General features: G+C 30.4%; 1 protein-coding gene across 1 annotated transcript in view; it reads left to right on the forward strand.

The window, feature by feature from the left end:
* Positions 1 to 13000, forward strand: part of LOC113373958 — a 471407-nt gene that overhangs the window by 432316 nt on the left and 26091 nt on the right. Inside the window, exon 13 of the mRNA XM_026614222.1 lies at positions 7925 to 8302. Within this exon, the coding sequence (XP_026470007.1) occupies positions 7925 to 8302 (378 nt within the window). The remainder of the gene's footprint in view (positions 1 to 7924; positions 8303 to 13000) is intronic.

The raw sequence follows: 13000 nt of genomic DNA on the forward strand, positions 1-13000 counted from the left end.
CACTAAACCTAACTAAAGTTTACTCACTTGTGGAAAGAATCTAATTCATTGTTAGCCTTATGTTTTCTCTCCTAATCTTATAAAACAAGACAGAACACGGAATGTGCTTTTGCCTGAGAACACCTAATAACTAGCTATAACGGATATGATCTAAGCATGTATGATACGGCTGATCATATGATAATAATTTTTTTTTTACTTTACGTTTCAATTGTGCAACTAGTGTTTGAGCATCCATATCATCTCGATAATTATGGCGTTGATATCAGGAGATAAACGGCTATTTTTTATATTTTTTTCGTTTTCTGTTGATAGTTTTTTTGGTTGTGAGCATTGTTGTTAAGTTAAATTGTTTAGCTTACGAGACTTCAAAATATAACTTTGAAGGATGCAAAATGTATTTGTTATATAAGATATTCTGACAAAATACTCTGCTATAAACGTACCTATGAAATTTATATTTTGCATTGCTGGCAAATTAATAAATTTGCAAAATTTCTTTAAAATTAAAAATAAGGTATTAAAACCGTTCCTGTCCTGGCTGTCTCGCCTATGGGGTAAAAAGAGCTAGTGAAAGATTTTAGAAATCTAGTAAAAAAACGCATTTCTATAATTAGAAATTAATTGAAAATTTCGCTAAACATAGTTTTTTTATTCATTGTTTATAACAAACTGTACGCACAGTACATTCATCTACTTTACAGATATATTTATTAGACAGCGTGAGTAGGATCGCTATCATTTGATAGCACCTTCTTAGATATTATATATTTTGATGTGGTAAATCATTGAAGATTCTTTTCTTGAGACGCTTTGGTGGTAAAGGCTTGAGCATGACACACGCTAATTGGTTTAGATGACGACTTAGACGAGCTTTGTATCTGGAGCAGTAATGAAAAATTTCTTCTTTTATAGTTAGAATTCTGAGATCTTGATGTATTAACCAGTTTGGGACATATTTTCGAGCATTCACGATTTCTTTCAAAATTTTGTATTGGAACCTCTGTAGAATAGTTATGTTTGATTTACTGGCCGCACCCCTTAGTTGTAGACCGTAGGATCATATTGGTATAATAATTGTCTTGTATGTTTGGAGTTTATTATCTATTGAGACTTGTGATTTCCAGCCCATTAACCATCAGGCTCTTGTATGTTTGGCAGTTTATTTTCTATTGTCTTGTATGTTTGGAGTTTATTTTCTATTGAGAATTGTGATTTCCAGGCCATTAACCATCAGGTTCGAAGCGGCCTGATATCAAACCTAGGATCAGTGATAATCATATAAATCTCATCAATATTTTCAAAATTTATTCCAATGTTACAGATTGACAAACATCCATGTAAACCATGTTGTCTCAAACATGTGTATTGTTATTATTGTGTAGCTGTTTCAGTTAAGTCCCCAATCACCGTATTGTTGAAACGTTATCGGGTTCCCGTAGCCGAGCAAATTATTACTAAACTATTTTGATTGTACAGTTATGTAATTGGGAATGTTTTGGTCTTCCATGTAAATGCGAACTAAGTGAAATTCCGGCACAATTTCGATGACAAAATTTCAGTTGAATGTCTTGATAATGGTCTGCCGTAGCTCAGTGGTAAGAGCTTTAGACTTTCAACCGCAGTATTTCAGATTTGACAATAACTTTACTCAACCATTTTGATACCGAGTATTAGTAACGCTTGTACTCAGAAATATGAATCTCATAAGTAGAAATAGCTCTTTCTCACCATTAATATAAAATGAAATCAATATAAAAATGTATTTCAGTTAGTTAGCAAATCGATGGATGTTAGGTGGAAATTAATTTTTTTTATTTGTTCAAAATTTATTCAAAAAGGAACTTATAGCAATATAACAAACAAATTGATTTATCTGCAATTTCAAGTAACAATTATGAGTAAAACGAATCGAACAAAAAAACTTACTTTTGGCTCTATTAAAAGTAATTTGGTCTACAGGTGATATTATTGTAGGATGCTGACTCAATGCAATGTTGGAATCTTATTCAATCTAACATACTTAATCTTTTTTTCTTCAGACCCTCTCTCAAAATCAGTGTAGTTTAGCTGTTATGTTGGTTGTCACTAGGGAATGCAATACCGGTATACCGGTATACCGAATTACCGGTAAACCGCCCGATTTTTCGGAGATATTTTCACCGGTATTTACCCCAAAAATACCGGTATTTTCGGTATTTTTACATAAGCGCTATGTGATACATAATACATTAAAGTTTAAATTTCTTGGAACAAATTTATCTTTAAATTCCATAATCGCATAAACAGCTATTCAAGTGATTCTATAGGATAAACAAATGTCAAATATTATCTCAACTCGTCATTAAACTGAATATTTATTGCTTTACTAAGGGCTTCATATCGTGTTACAATAAATAGAATTGAACTGTTAGATAATGGTGTTTGTTTCATCTTATCTAAAAATGTAACAGTTTTTTAAGTGATATTTGCGTAATCTTTATTTTTTTTCTAACTTTATATACATAATAATTATGATAATTACTAAATATTTTTGCTTTTTATTATAATTATAAAATATTATATTACGAAAACGTTTCGAAGTTTGCAAATACTACAGAAGCATCACACTGTTTTAAATAACAATAATCAACAATTATAGTAACTTATTATTTATCTCGACAAAGTATCCGATCTTAAATTAGTGTAGAAAAATTTTTTTTTTTAAATATTGGAGATTATGCTAATTTAACACATCGGATACAGACAATACAGTTTATTATAATAATGTAATATGATCTTTTATGAATTTGTGGACTTTCTTACTCCTAAGTTTGTTTTTGGTGAAAAGTACTCAATATACTTGATAGTGATAATGAATTAATTAAATTGGATATAATTTTGTTAAACTATTATTTACAAAAATAAATGTATTGTTTAATTTTATTGTTTTTATTCTTTAGTTGAATATAGTTGTAGTTGTATAAACCTTTTTTATATTTGTACTAGTTACTTTCAATTTTGTTTACCTTTGTTTAAGATAATAAAAATACCGATAATTCACCGGTATTCCGGTTTTAAAATGAAAAATTACCGAAGTACCGGTATTGAAATTTTTCATCGGTATTGCATTCCCTAGTTGTCACTACCGTAACTTGGCACAATCATACCCAGTCCCTCCCATCTTAATAAATTTTATAACATTAATTAGGTATCATTAAATTTTGTTTGATTTTTGAATTTTGTCAATTTCGGATAAAGTACTCATACAATAGACAAAATGATATAATAGTACTATTTCACAAGCCAAGAAAAAAAAATCTGTAAAAGTTAATTGGCTTTTAACTGCTACTCCAAATATGCGAAAAATAATTGCTATTTATTTGTGAACTTTTTTGAAAACTTAGCATCTCATTATGTTCTTACTCTATATGTCATTCGGTCATTTTGACTATTCTTCCCTCTTATCTTAAAAACAGATATTTCAATATTATAGAATACAATTATATATTGTAGTGAAATTTACATCCACCCTTTCGTAATAATTATTAATAAATATTCATATATAACGGTCAGAATACGAACAACGCAGTTAGTGTTACTCATAGCTACAATACATTGTATGCTCGCAGTAACCTTGCAAGCATTGATAAAATTCTTTTTAAAACCACAAACTGCTCCTTAACAACGAAGTAAAGCATAGTTTTAGGCTAGGCATTGACATTGAACAAGGATTACAATGTCAAATACAAGCAAGCACATAAATACCAAGCAATGACGCATTTAGGAGTCAGTCGTCATCAAGTTTTCAATAAGTTCACATCAATATAGTTTAGTCGCATATCAATATGAGTCAGCAGTATTTAGTAATCAATTCAGTTATATTTAAGTTTAGTGTTCAAGCTATATACAAAGTGTACAAGAATCATGAAATGGACAAGTACATCAAACGTCTTCATCTATTTCACTGATTCACCTCCACAGTTGGTACCAGGTTGGTTAGAAGCAGGAAGAACCTACATTATTGTTGGCACAGTCGTTGGATGGGGCACAATAATATATATCGTCTATATAATTAATATGATATAATAAAATTAAGTTAATATGGTTAATACACTAATAGTAGTTAATATTTTATATACATAGATATTATTATTATTGTTAAGCAATAACAATGTTATATAATTTGTAAATCGTATAACAGCATAATCCACTGTTATTTTAATTAAATTTCTCGATTAAAATAAATACTTAATTTTAACTAATTAAAAATATTAAATAAAGCCAATAAAAGTTTTACTGCTCACTGATTTGCACAACGTGACGGCGTTTACTGTCATAAAGTAATTCGTCCGGAACTCAAGAAATCTCAAGTAGTCGTTTTGTTTAAGACGGCAGCTGTAATTCATTGGTTTCTTCCAGAGTTTCACAATTTTAGTTCGCACAGTATTGGAAGTGGAATTCATTATACTTAGCCATTTAGAAAATGTAATATTGAATATATAAATAATAAATGAGTTTGCGTATTATGTTGTAGGTAATAGATTCAGAAAGTTTTCAAAACATATATAAGATATATTTTGTATTAAAGTTGCATGCACTATTTGAAATTGATATAAAGTTGGGAAATAGAATTATGGTATTATTAAAATATTTATATTATCATATCGTTTGCTTTGCTTTTTCTTATAAAAAAATGCCACTTCCAAACAAAATGCTTTTTTTATAATGAATTTGATTTATCAGATTTGTAAAAGACAAAGTATTGTGCCCCTTTCCTTCTTGAAAATAAAGCAACTATTTTTATACATTATTAAAACTGAATGTAAGTTTACACGTTGTGCAATTTATTGAACAGTAAAAGTTTTATTGGCTTCATTCAATACTTTTAATTAGTTAAAATTAAGAATTGCTTTAATAAGAAAATATAACTAAAATAACAGTTGATGGTGCTGTTACACAATTTTTTAAATTATTATTGCCTTTATAATTTGTATACACTTTATTACTTCAACTTTTCTTATTTTTACACCTATCAGGTTCAGTTGGTCCTTCTCAACCCACCCGGGTGTGAGCTTTTATAGAGATTATTTAAAAAAAAAACTTTTAAATCTTTAAAATAACTTTTAAAATTTTAAATAAATAATACACCTTACAAAAATTGTTTTATATATAAATAACATGTATTTAAAAATTATATTAAGGTTTCATAAACCAAATAATAGTGAAACACAACGAAAAAAACTAACAACGAAAAAAAAATTGTTATGGATTTTCAAATATTGCTGTTTTTCTTCCGATAGCAACGTCGTGAAGATCCATGTAAGATCCACTTTCAAATATTGTAGTTAAAAAATTCTTAACTTTACTGTTTTTTACCATTATATTAATTATTTCATTATAAATATGAGAACTGTTAATAATAAAATATTATTGAAGTATTTGGTGGAATTTATAAAATTACAAAATAAAATATTTAAAAAAATGCATAATAGACAAAAGTATTTTTTTCTGACCTTGTACTTGTATCGTACATTGATGATTTATTTCATAATTAATCATCTTCTTAAATAAGTGCAATATTACAACTTGCCCTGCAAGAAATATAATATCGTTTACGATTTTATTGGAAAACGTCTACTTACCGCTGTTACATTAACTACATCTAAATCGGATGATCCGATTATGCAATTCTTTACATTGGTAACTGTGCAAAACGATTGTAACAAGGTATTTAACATATTTCTGGACTCAAAGTAAGTCCATTGACTGAATGATGACAATTTTTGTAAAGAAAATATAATTTATTAGTCAACGATTTATTATAAAGCGTTACAAAGAAAATATAGGTGAATAAATTCTAGATACAAAAATCATCGTACGGGTGTCGTTTTTAATTTCTTTATTTATTTATATATTATAATGGCATCTGACATAAATAATTTTCAGCCAACACTAAGTGTAAAACAATAATTTGCAATGCAAATACAATATACACAAATAATACAAAACAAGTATTGTATTGTATATACCACGAATGGTCCACTATCGGAGGATTCGTATTTGTAAATGTTATATACGGATCTGTGTCATTATGCTCCATCTGTTCTACTGGTGAATTTTCCTTCATGTTAATTAATTGATTTAATTTGTCTAATTTAGTTCAAGTTTATTTGTGTTTACAGTTCCTGATTTTATTATTTTTGGTATTATTAAGTTCCCGAAGGAGAAGTTTGTTTTCATCAAAAAATCCGAATTGCTAATTTTATGTTTTCTGGACGTTTCAAGCCATTCTGAATCGAATAAGACCAAATTTGGAAAAAGTATGTGTGTGTGTGTGTGAGTGCGTGTATGTGAACAGATTTTTTGCCGCAAATCGACGTTTTCTCGAAAACGGCTGGACCGATTTCAAAAATTTAAAAGCCACTCGATGTATCTCGGTGAGGACTACTGTTTGTCAATTTTGTGCGTTTCTTTATAAATCGCAGGAAAGTGAAAAATTTTTCGTCTACGCTTTAGCCCGCAATTCGTAAAGATATTGGTTGGGAATCGTGCTGATTAGTTTTTGGTAGAGATCGGCCGGGCCGTTTTCTTGTAATAAAGTTTTTTTAAAAAAAAATCGACGATTTTTATGATTATTTTTTAACGGTAGATACTATAGTCTTATAGATCATACTAAAATATTACGGCACTACTACAACTGGTTTAGCTTTAAAAATTCGTCAAAGTTTGCAAAAATTAGTATGGTCTTTTTGGCATTTGTCAAAATTAGAACTTTCAGCGACGTTTGCTCAAAAACGCCTGAACCGATTTCAGATATTTAAAAAGCAGTCGATGTATCTCAATGAGCACTATAGTTTGTCAGTTTTGTGAGACGATCTGCCGAGCCGTTTCTTTGTAAATTGAAAAAGAGTGTTAAACTTTTCGTCCACATTTAAGCTCATTCTACCGAACCGGTTTTTAAAAAATCAAAAACTGTTCTTGACATCAACTTCAAGAAGACTGAAGAAGAAGCTGCCCGAAGATAATATGGAGGAACCTTAGAACTACCACATCCTTATATGAATAGAATACAGAATCACTTATTGAAGTAATTCTCTAAATATGATTGTAATATTGATCCGATAAATTTATATGTGTGTTTGAAAGTGTGTGTGTATGTGTGTGAGTGAATGACATAAGCCAAATAGCTCATAGAATAGTCATGTATTCTGATTGCTATTGAAAATGAAAATTAAAAAAAGATGATTTAGTTGGTATAACGATAGTGTACTTGGTCTTGAACGTAGTAAACCATTAAAGTCCTACGGAAACTGGATTAATTATAATTATTAATTAATTGAAATCATTGATTTTTGAAATTTTGCTTTTAGAAAATACTCCGAGTTAACGTGTTCGTTCGTTCATTTGCAATGATGTGTTATAAATCCACTCGGAATACTTATAATCACTCATAAATTAATTTATTTTTTATTGATTAAGTCGATTATTTACACATTTCGGGAAGTTCATGTAACTTGTCTCAAGGCTAAATACCAAACCAACTAGTTTCAGTGTTAATTTTAACGTTTTTTTTTTGTGTTCTTGTTGAGACAAGATCTGTTTTTGTTTATTTTTCTATTTACTAATGACTCTACTATAGTTTTACTATCACTTAAATTTTCAACTTCCATAATCTTGTCATTATTGATATTATACATAGTTTTTATTGCACTAGATACACGCTCTCCGAGTTCGTCTAGGCCCATTGTTCTCGCAGTTATTTACCTGTCCGAAGGTAGTATTACTCATATCAATCCACTAATCCACTTAGCACGATGTTATCATTTCGACTGCTAGAATCAAACTGGAGTGTCGTTTATATCTGTGAAATTTTGTTAAAAATAAAGTCTACCTTTTTAATTCAAATAAAAAACTCAGTGTTATCTTTATTCTTTTTTCCCAGATGGTGACACAGGGCTTTCGCTGGCACCTCTATTTGCGGTTCTAGCGGGCGCTCTATTAGCGTTAACGCTTGCCGTCGTGGCAGTCCGACGGCGGTTGCACGAAGCACGTAACGGTCGCCGCGGCGGTCCAAATGGCGGTGTACCCAGCAGTGGAGCGAATCACCATGGGGGCGGTGGCGGTTCTGTGATAGGAGCCGGTGGAGTGAAATCTCAACAGACGACCACAGCTACAGATAAAATATTAGAGCCGCCGGATCAGCTATTAGAGATCAACAGTGGTGAGCAGCGGTACGTTTTGGCGTATACGCTGAAAAGGCCGGACGCAGCCGCTACTATGACAGCGCCCGCGGAGCCTGATATTCTCAGCGCGCAAAGGGGTATGTAGAAACGGTTTTATATTTGCATTTAACCATTAAATTAGATTCTCTGAAAATCAAACTAAACAGGAAATGAAATCATTGCCGACCACACTGGAAAAAACTAGGTCTCAAAATTTACTAGAATTATAAATAATTAAATTTTTTAAAGCTATTGGTTCAGATTTGGACGCGCATAAATTATAATGTGGCGATATCAAGCAGGCTGGTTTTGATTTGTAAAAAACAATCGGACATGTCATGTATATTTTTGATATCGAAATATTTTTATAGTTAATAAATTTATATTTTTTTTATTGTTGGGAGTTTCTAATTTAATATATTGTCATAATCATTACTACTCCCACATTGTGGCGATATCAAGCAGGCTGGTTTTGATTTGTAAAAAACAATCGGACATGTCATGTATATTTTTGATATCGAAATATTTTTATAGTTAATAAATTTATATTTTTTTTATTGTTGGGAGTTTCTAATTTAATATATTGTCATAATCATTACTACTCCCACAATAAAGACATACGATTTCACAGATACAACAGCGTTTATTACTATTATTTATTAGAGATTGGGTTGTCCAAGAATAAACTAGTTTGAACTTTTATATAGATTATTATAAAAACTGTAACTATGTCTAACATTTATAAGTTATATTAACTGAATTACAAAGTTAAAATTATTTATTGATAGTAAATAAGTGATTTTTAGAACTTTAGCCAGAATTAAAATTAAAATCTAAATTATTTTCGATAGGGAAAAAAATGTTATGCAAAAAAAAAATTGAACAAAAAATGTCAAAACAAGCAGAAAGTTTTTTGAATCGTTCAAATCGGAGGCTTGGTCCTCTCAAAAAATGCAATTTTTTGCACATTTAGCTCGGTTAAGTTCTAAACTAGTCACCACTTCTCCCCGTCATTACAAATTGAATGTTTTTTGGATCATTCAAATCGGATGCTCCGTTCTCTTAAAAACTCGATTTTTATTTTCTACACTCTTTGCTCCGTATCTCCAAGCTGCTGGACCTGCCTTTGCCAAAAACTAATCAGCACATTTTCTCTTAATAGGAATCGAATGTTTTTTAACTTCCCGTAGGGTAAGTTATTGTAATGGGCCGAAAATCGGAATTGAAAATTTCTACATTTCTCGACGTTTTGAAGGTTTCTGAACATTTTGGCATACTTCAGAAAAAATGGATGTGTGTGTGTGTGTGTATGTATGTATGCATGGATACAATTTTTCATCCACGTTTTCGGACGTACGGATTCAAATAGCTTTCTGCTAATTACAAAGAAACTGCTCGGGCGATTGCCGGACAAAGGATATAAACAATAGTCCTTACCGAGTTATATCGAATGGCTTTTAAATTTTTTAAACCGGTCCAGCCATTTTTGACAAAACGTTGATAAATGTCAAAATTCAGCTCACATACATTCACTTTTTTTCAAATTTGATATCATTCGATTCAGAATGACTTGACACATCGAAAAAATATACAATCAACTAATTTTTTTTAGCAAAACCAAACTGTTAGTGGTTAAAGAACTTAACGTAATATCTACTCATAATATGTAAAAATATGTAATTAGTAATCAATACGATAAGATGCTAAGCAATATTCTGGTTGTATAACTTAAAAATGCGGCTTATAAGAATAAATAAAATTGAACAAGTTTTGAGTACAAATATTTCATTCCACAATGCATACATACATTCCTACTGCCTTCATAATTCAAACTGTCCAATTATTGCAAATATATAATCATGTGTGAAACTCAATTATCACAGAATAATTTCATTAGTCTATATACAATTTAATTGTTTACTGCTAATATACGTAAAATATTTCTACAAACACTAATTGGAAATTTACATTAAAATATATCACCTTTACTAAATTTGCAACGAAATATTTCCATTTCCAGCAAGCAAAGTAAGCGACTCGATAATAAACTAAATTAAAATCTCGATGGCCCCCGCGGAACGACTGGAATGTTGTAATTAGGTCACGAAACAGGAGCAAAATAGTTTTTGTGTATTGTTGCAACTTTGGATGCAAAAAATCTCCAGCTAGTAAAATGCAGTTTTACAATTCTGTTTTCGGACAGTTATGTGTGTTTAGTTTTATTGCTGAGCGAACAAGTAGAAACAGTACAACGGGCGGACGGGCGGACGGGCGGTCGTACGGGCGTACATAGAAATCCGAAAACCGCTGTATATATGCAATAGTGATAAAGTAGGTGCATGTGTAGCGAATCGCTAACTTTTTTAATTCTGTTAGAAGCTGGCCAGGCGATCGTATTTTTGAATCTCGACATCGTCGACCAAACAAATCTTGTCGTTAGCGTAAAGTGCAATACCGCGCACCGAAATAATTGTTTCGCGAATCACTACCGCCGAATACGAGTTTCTTAACTCGGTTATGTAAATTGAATTTATTGTAAAGTTTGGATGTAAAGATATAATTATCGGTACGCAGGCGCAGTTAAGTCAAAACATATACAAACGCGCATATAAAACAATGTTTTTACAGTTACATTAATCGTTTCATGTAGGAAATGAGCCTTGCCTAAGTATATTTCAATATTTAGAAGATTGCTTAAATTACTCTCATGCTAGCTAAATATGTGTTTTATGTAGGCTGTTATTTATTGTTTTATCCAATATTGTTTTAATGGATGAAGGGCAATACAGGCTAAATCTGGGCTTCACGTTGGGCATATAATCTTATGGTTATATTTGTTGTAGCTTGTCTCGGATTTTGATGAAACTTGGCATAATGATAGATTTTAGGCCTAAACTTAGACCATGGTAAAATATTAGAGGCTTATGAGAAGTTTTATTTAATCGAAGAAAGAAAGAAGTTTCATGAAATGTATTGTTAATCATAAGTTAGATTCAACAAATTTTTTATATTACTTCTATAATAGCTAATGTGATTAGGGTAAAAAGGATCAACTGAACATTTACCTGTCAAAGTCGTAAGCACTAAAATGTTGAATAAAAATGTAAATTGAGTTAAAAATCAATTTTGCAAGAAATAAATTAAATCAATAAAAATCTTCCAACTCTGCTGATAAATATTTTTGACAAAATGCAGAATAAGGCCTACGGATAAAAAGATCCATCACCAATATCTCAAAAACAAATATGGTTGAGATTTTTTTAACAAAAATATTTATATTTTTCATTGGTTGAATAATTTATCTATAATTTTCCATATAAAATTTAAGTACAATACATTGAAATAAAATTAAAAATAATATATTGGGCCTGTTAGCAGGTGACGAATTAAGAAAATAAAACAGATTTCTACAATGATGAAGTTGGTAGTTTTGCTGAACATAGTCAGTTAGTTGATTGTTTGATGTTATGATATAATTGGTTAGCGCAGTTAAATTAATAAATTTATTAATACGTGTTGTTGTGTCTGGTCCATTAATTAGCGCTATTGGTCGGCTTGTTGTTTCGTACAGCAGTAACTTTACAATATAATTGCTCAAAAGCAAATAGGAGCTTTTTGTCTACACTGTAGGCCTACAGTGTTGTCTCCGAAAAAATGTGCCATAGAAGTCTATATTTTGCGTCGGGTGAACATTGTAGCTATTATTTCAAATAATTCCTTTGAATTTAAAAATAAGACCGACATCTGTTCGCCCTTGGCAGTTCCGTTATACCCTGCAAATGTGGTAAAAAAAGAGAGAGATGACAAATTTCAGAAAAATAGTAAAAAAGCACAATTCTATAATTGGAAATTAACTAGGAAATTTACTGAACATAGTACAGTAGTTGTTTGTCTGATACGTCTTACGAGTTGTGTATTATAACTTTTTTTATTTTTTTTTTTTAATTTATTTTCAATAGCAATCTTCTAAGTTAATTGATTTATATCATTCACTCACACACATACACACACACTTTCAAACACACATAAATTATTGTGATAAATACTATATCGATAGTTGGAGAACCACTCCAGTAAGTGAATTCACCAATACTGTTCATATATGCAAAGATGTGGTAGTGCTAAAGGTCTTCAATATTATCATCGAGCAGCTTCTTCTTCAGTCTTCTCGAAATTGGTGTCTCAAAAAACTGGTTGACTATAGAATTTGAATGATGCTCCAGTTTTTAAAATGTAATGCTAAAGGTCTTCAATATTATCATTTTGCAGCTTCTTCTTCACTCTTCTTAAAATAGGTATAGTAACTGGGCGACCCCAGTTACTCCAGTTTTTCAAAATGCTAATTTTTATAACTTCGTTATAAGTTCTTCCTTGAGATCGTCGTGTATAATAACTTAACGTCAAATTTGGCCTTTGTGTCCTACCCTACTGGCACTATATTTATAAAAAGAGTGCGCGTAAGGTTCAAATACAATTGAAGTAAAACTTTTTTGCTCTTGTACAAGATGGCATTTAAGTTAAAAATAAATACATCATATACATATTTATATAATAATAAATTATAAATTTATAATAGCATTAAATATATTTATAATATTTAAAAACAATAATGCAATTAAAGTCATATATCAAACACGACATGATCGGTTTGCCATTGGAATTAGCATCTAGGACTTGAACCTTTATTAGATAAATAAAGTTATTACTGATTAATAAATCCTATAATATTCGTTCACACAGTGGACATCTGTAATATCACAATCTTGAATAATTGCATTAACACTAGCAATCTGTAT

The sequence above is a fragment of the Ctenocephalides felis genome, unplaced genomic scaffold (genome assembly GCF_003426905.1).
Source record: "Ctenocephalides felis isolate EL2017-DRISC unplaced genomic scaffold, ASM342690v1 CF-g0.4_SCAFFOLD_01604, whole genome shotgun sequence".
Taxonomy (NCBI): Eukaryota; Metazoa; Arthropoda; class Insecta; order Siphonaptera; family Pulicidae; genus Ctenocephalides; species Ctenocephalides felis.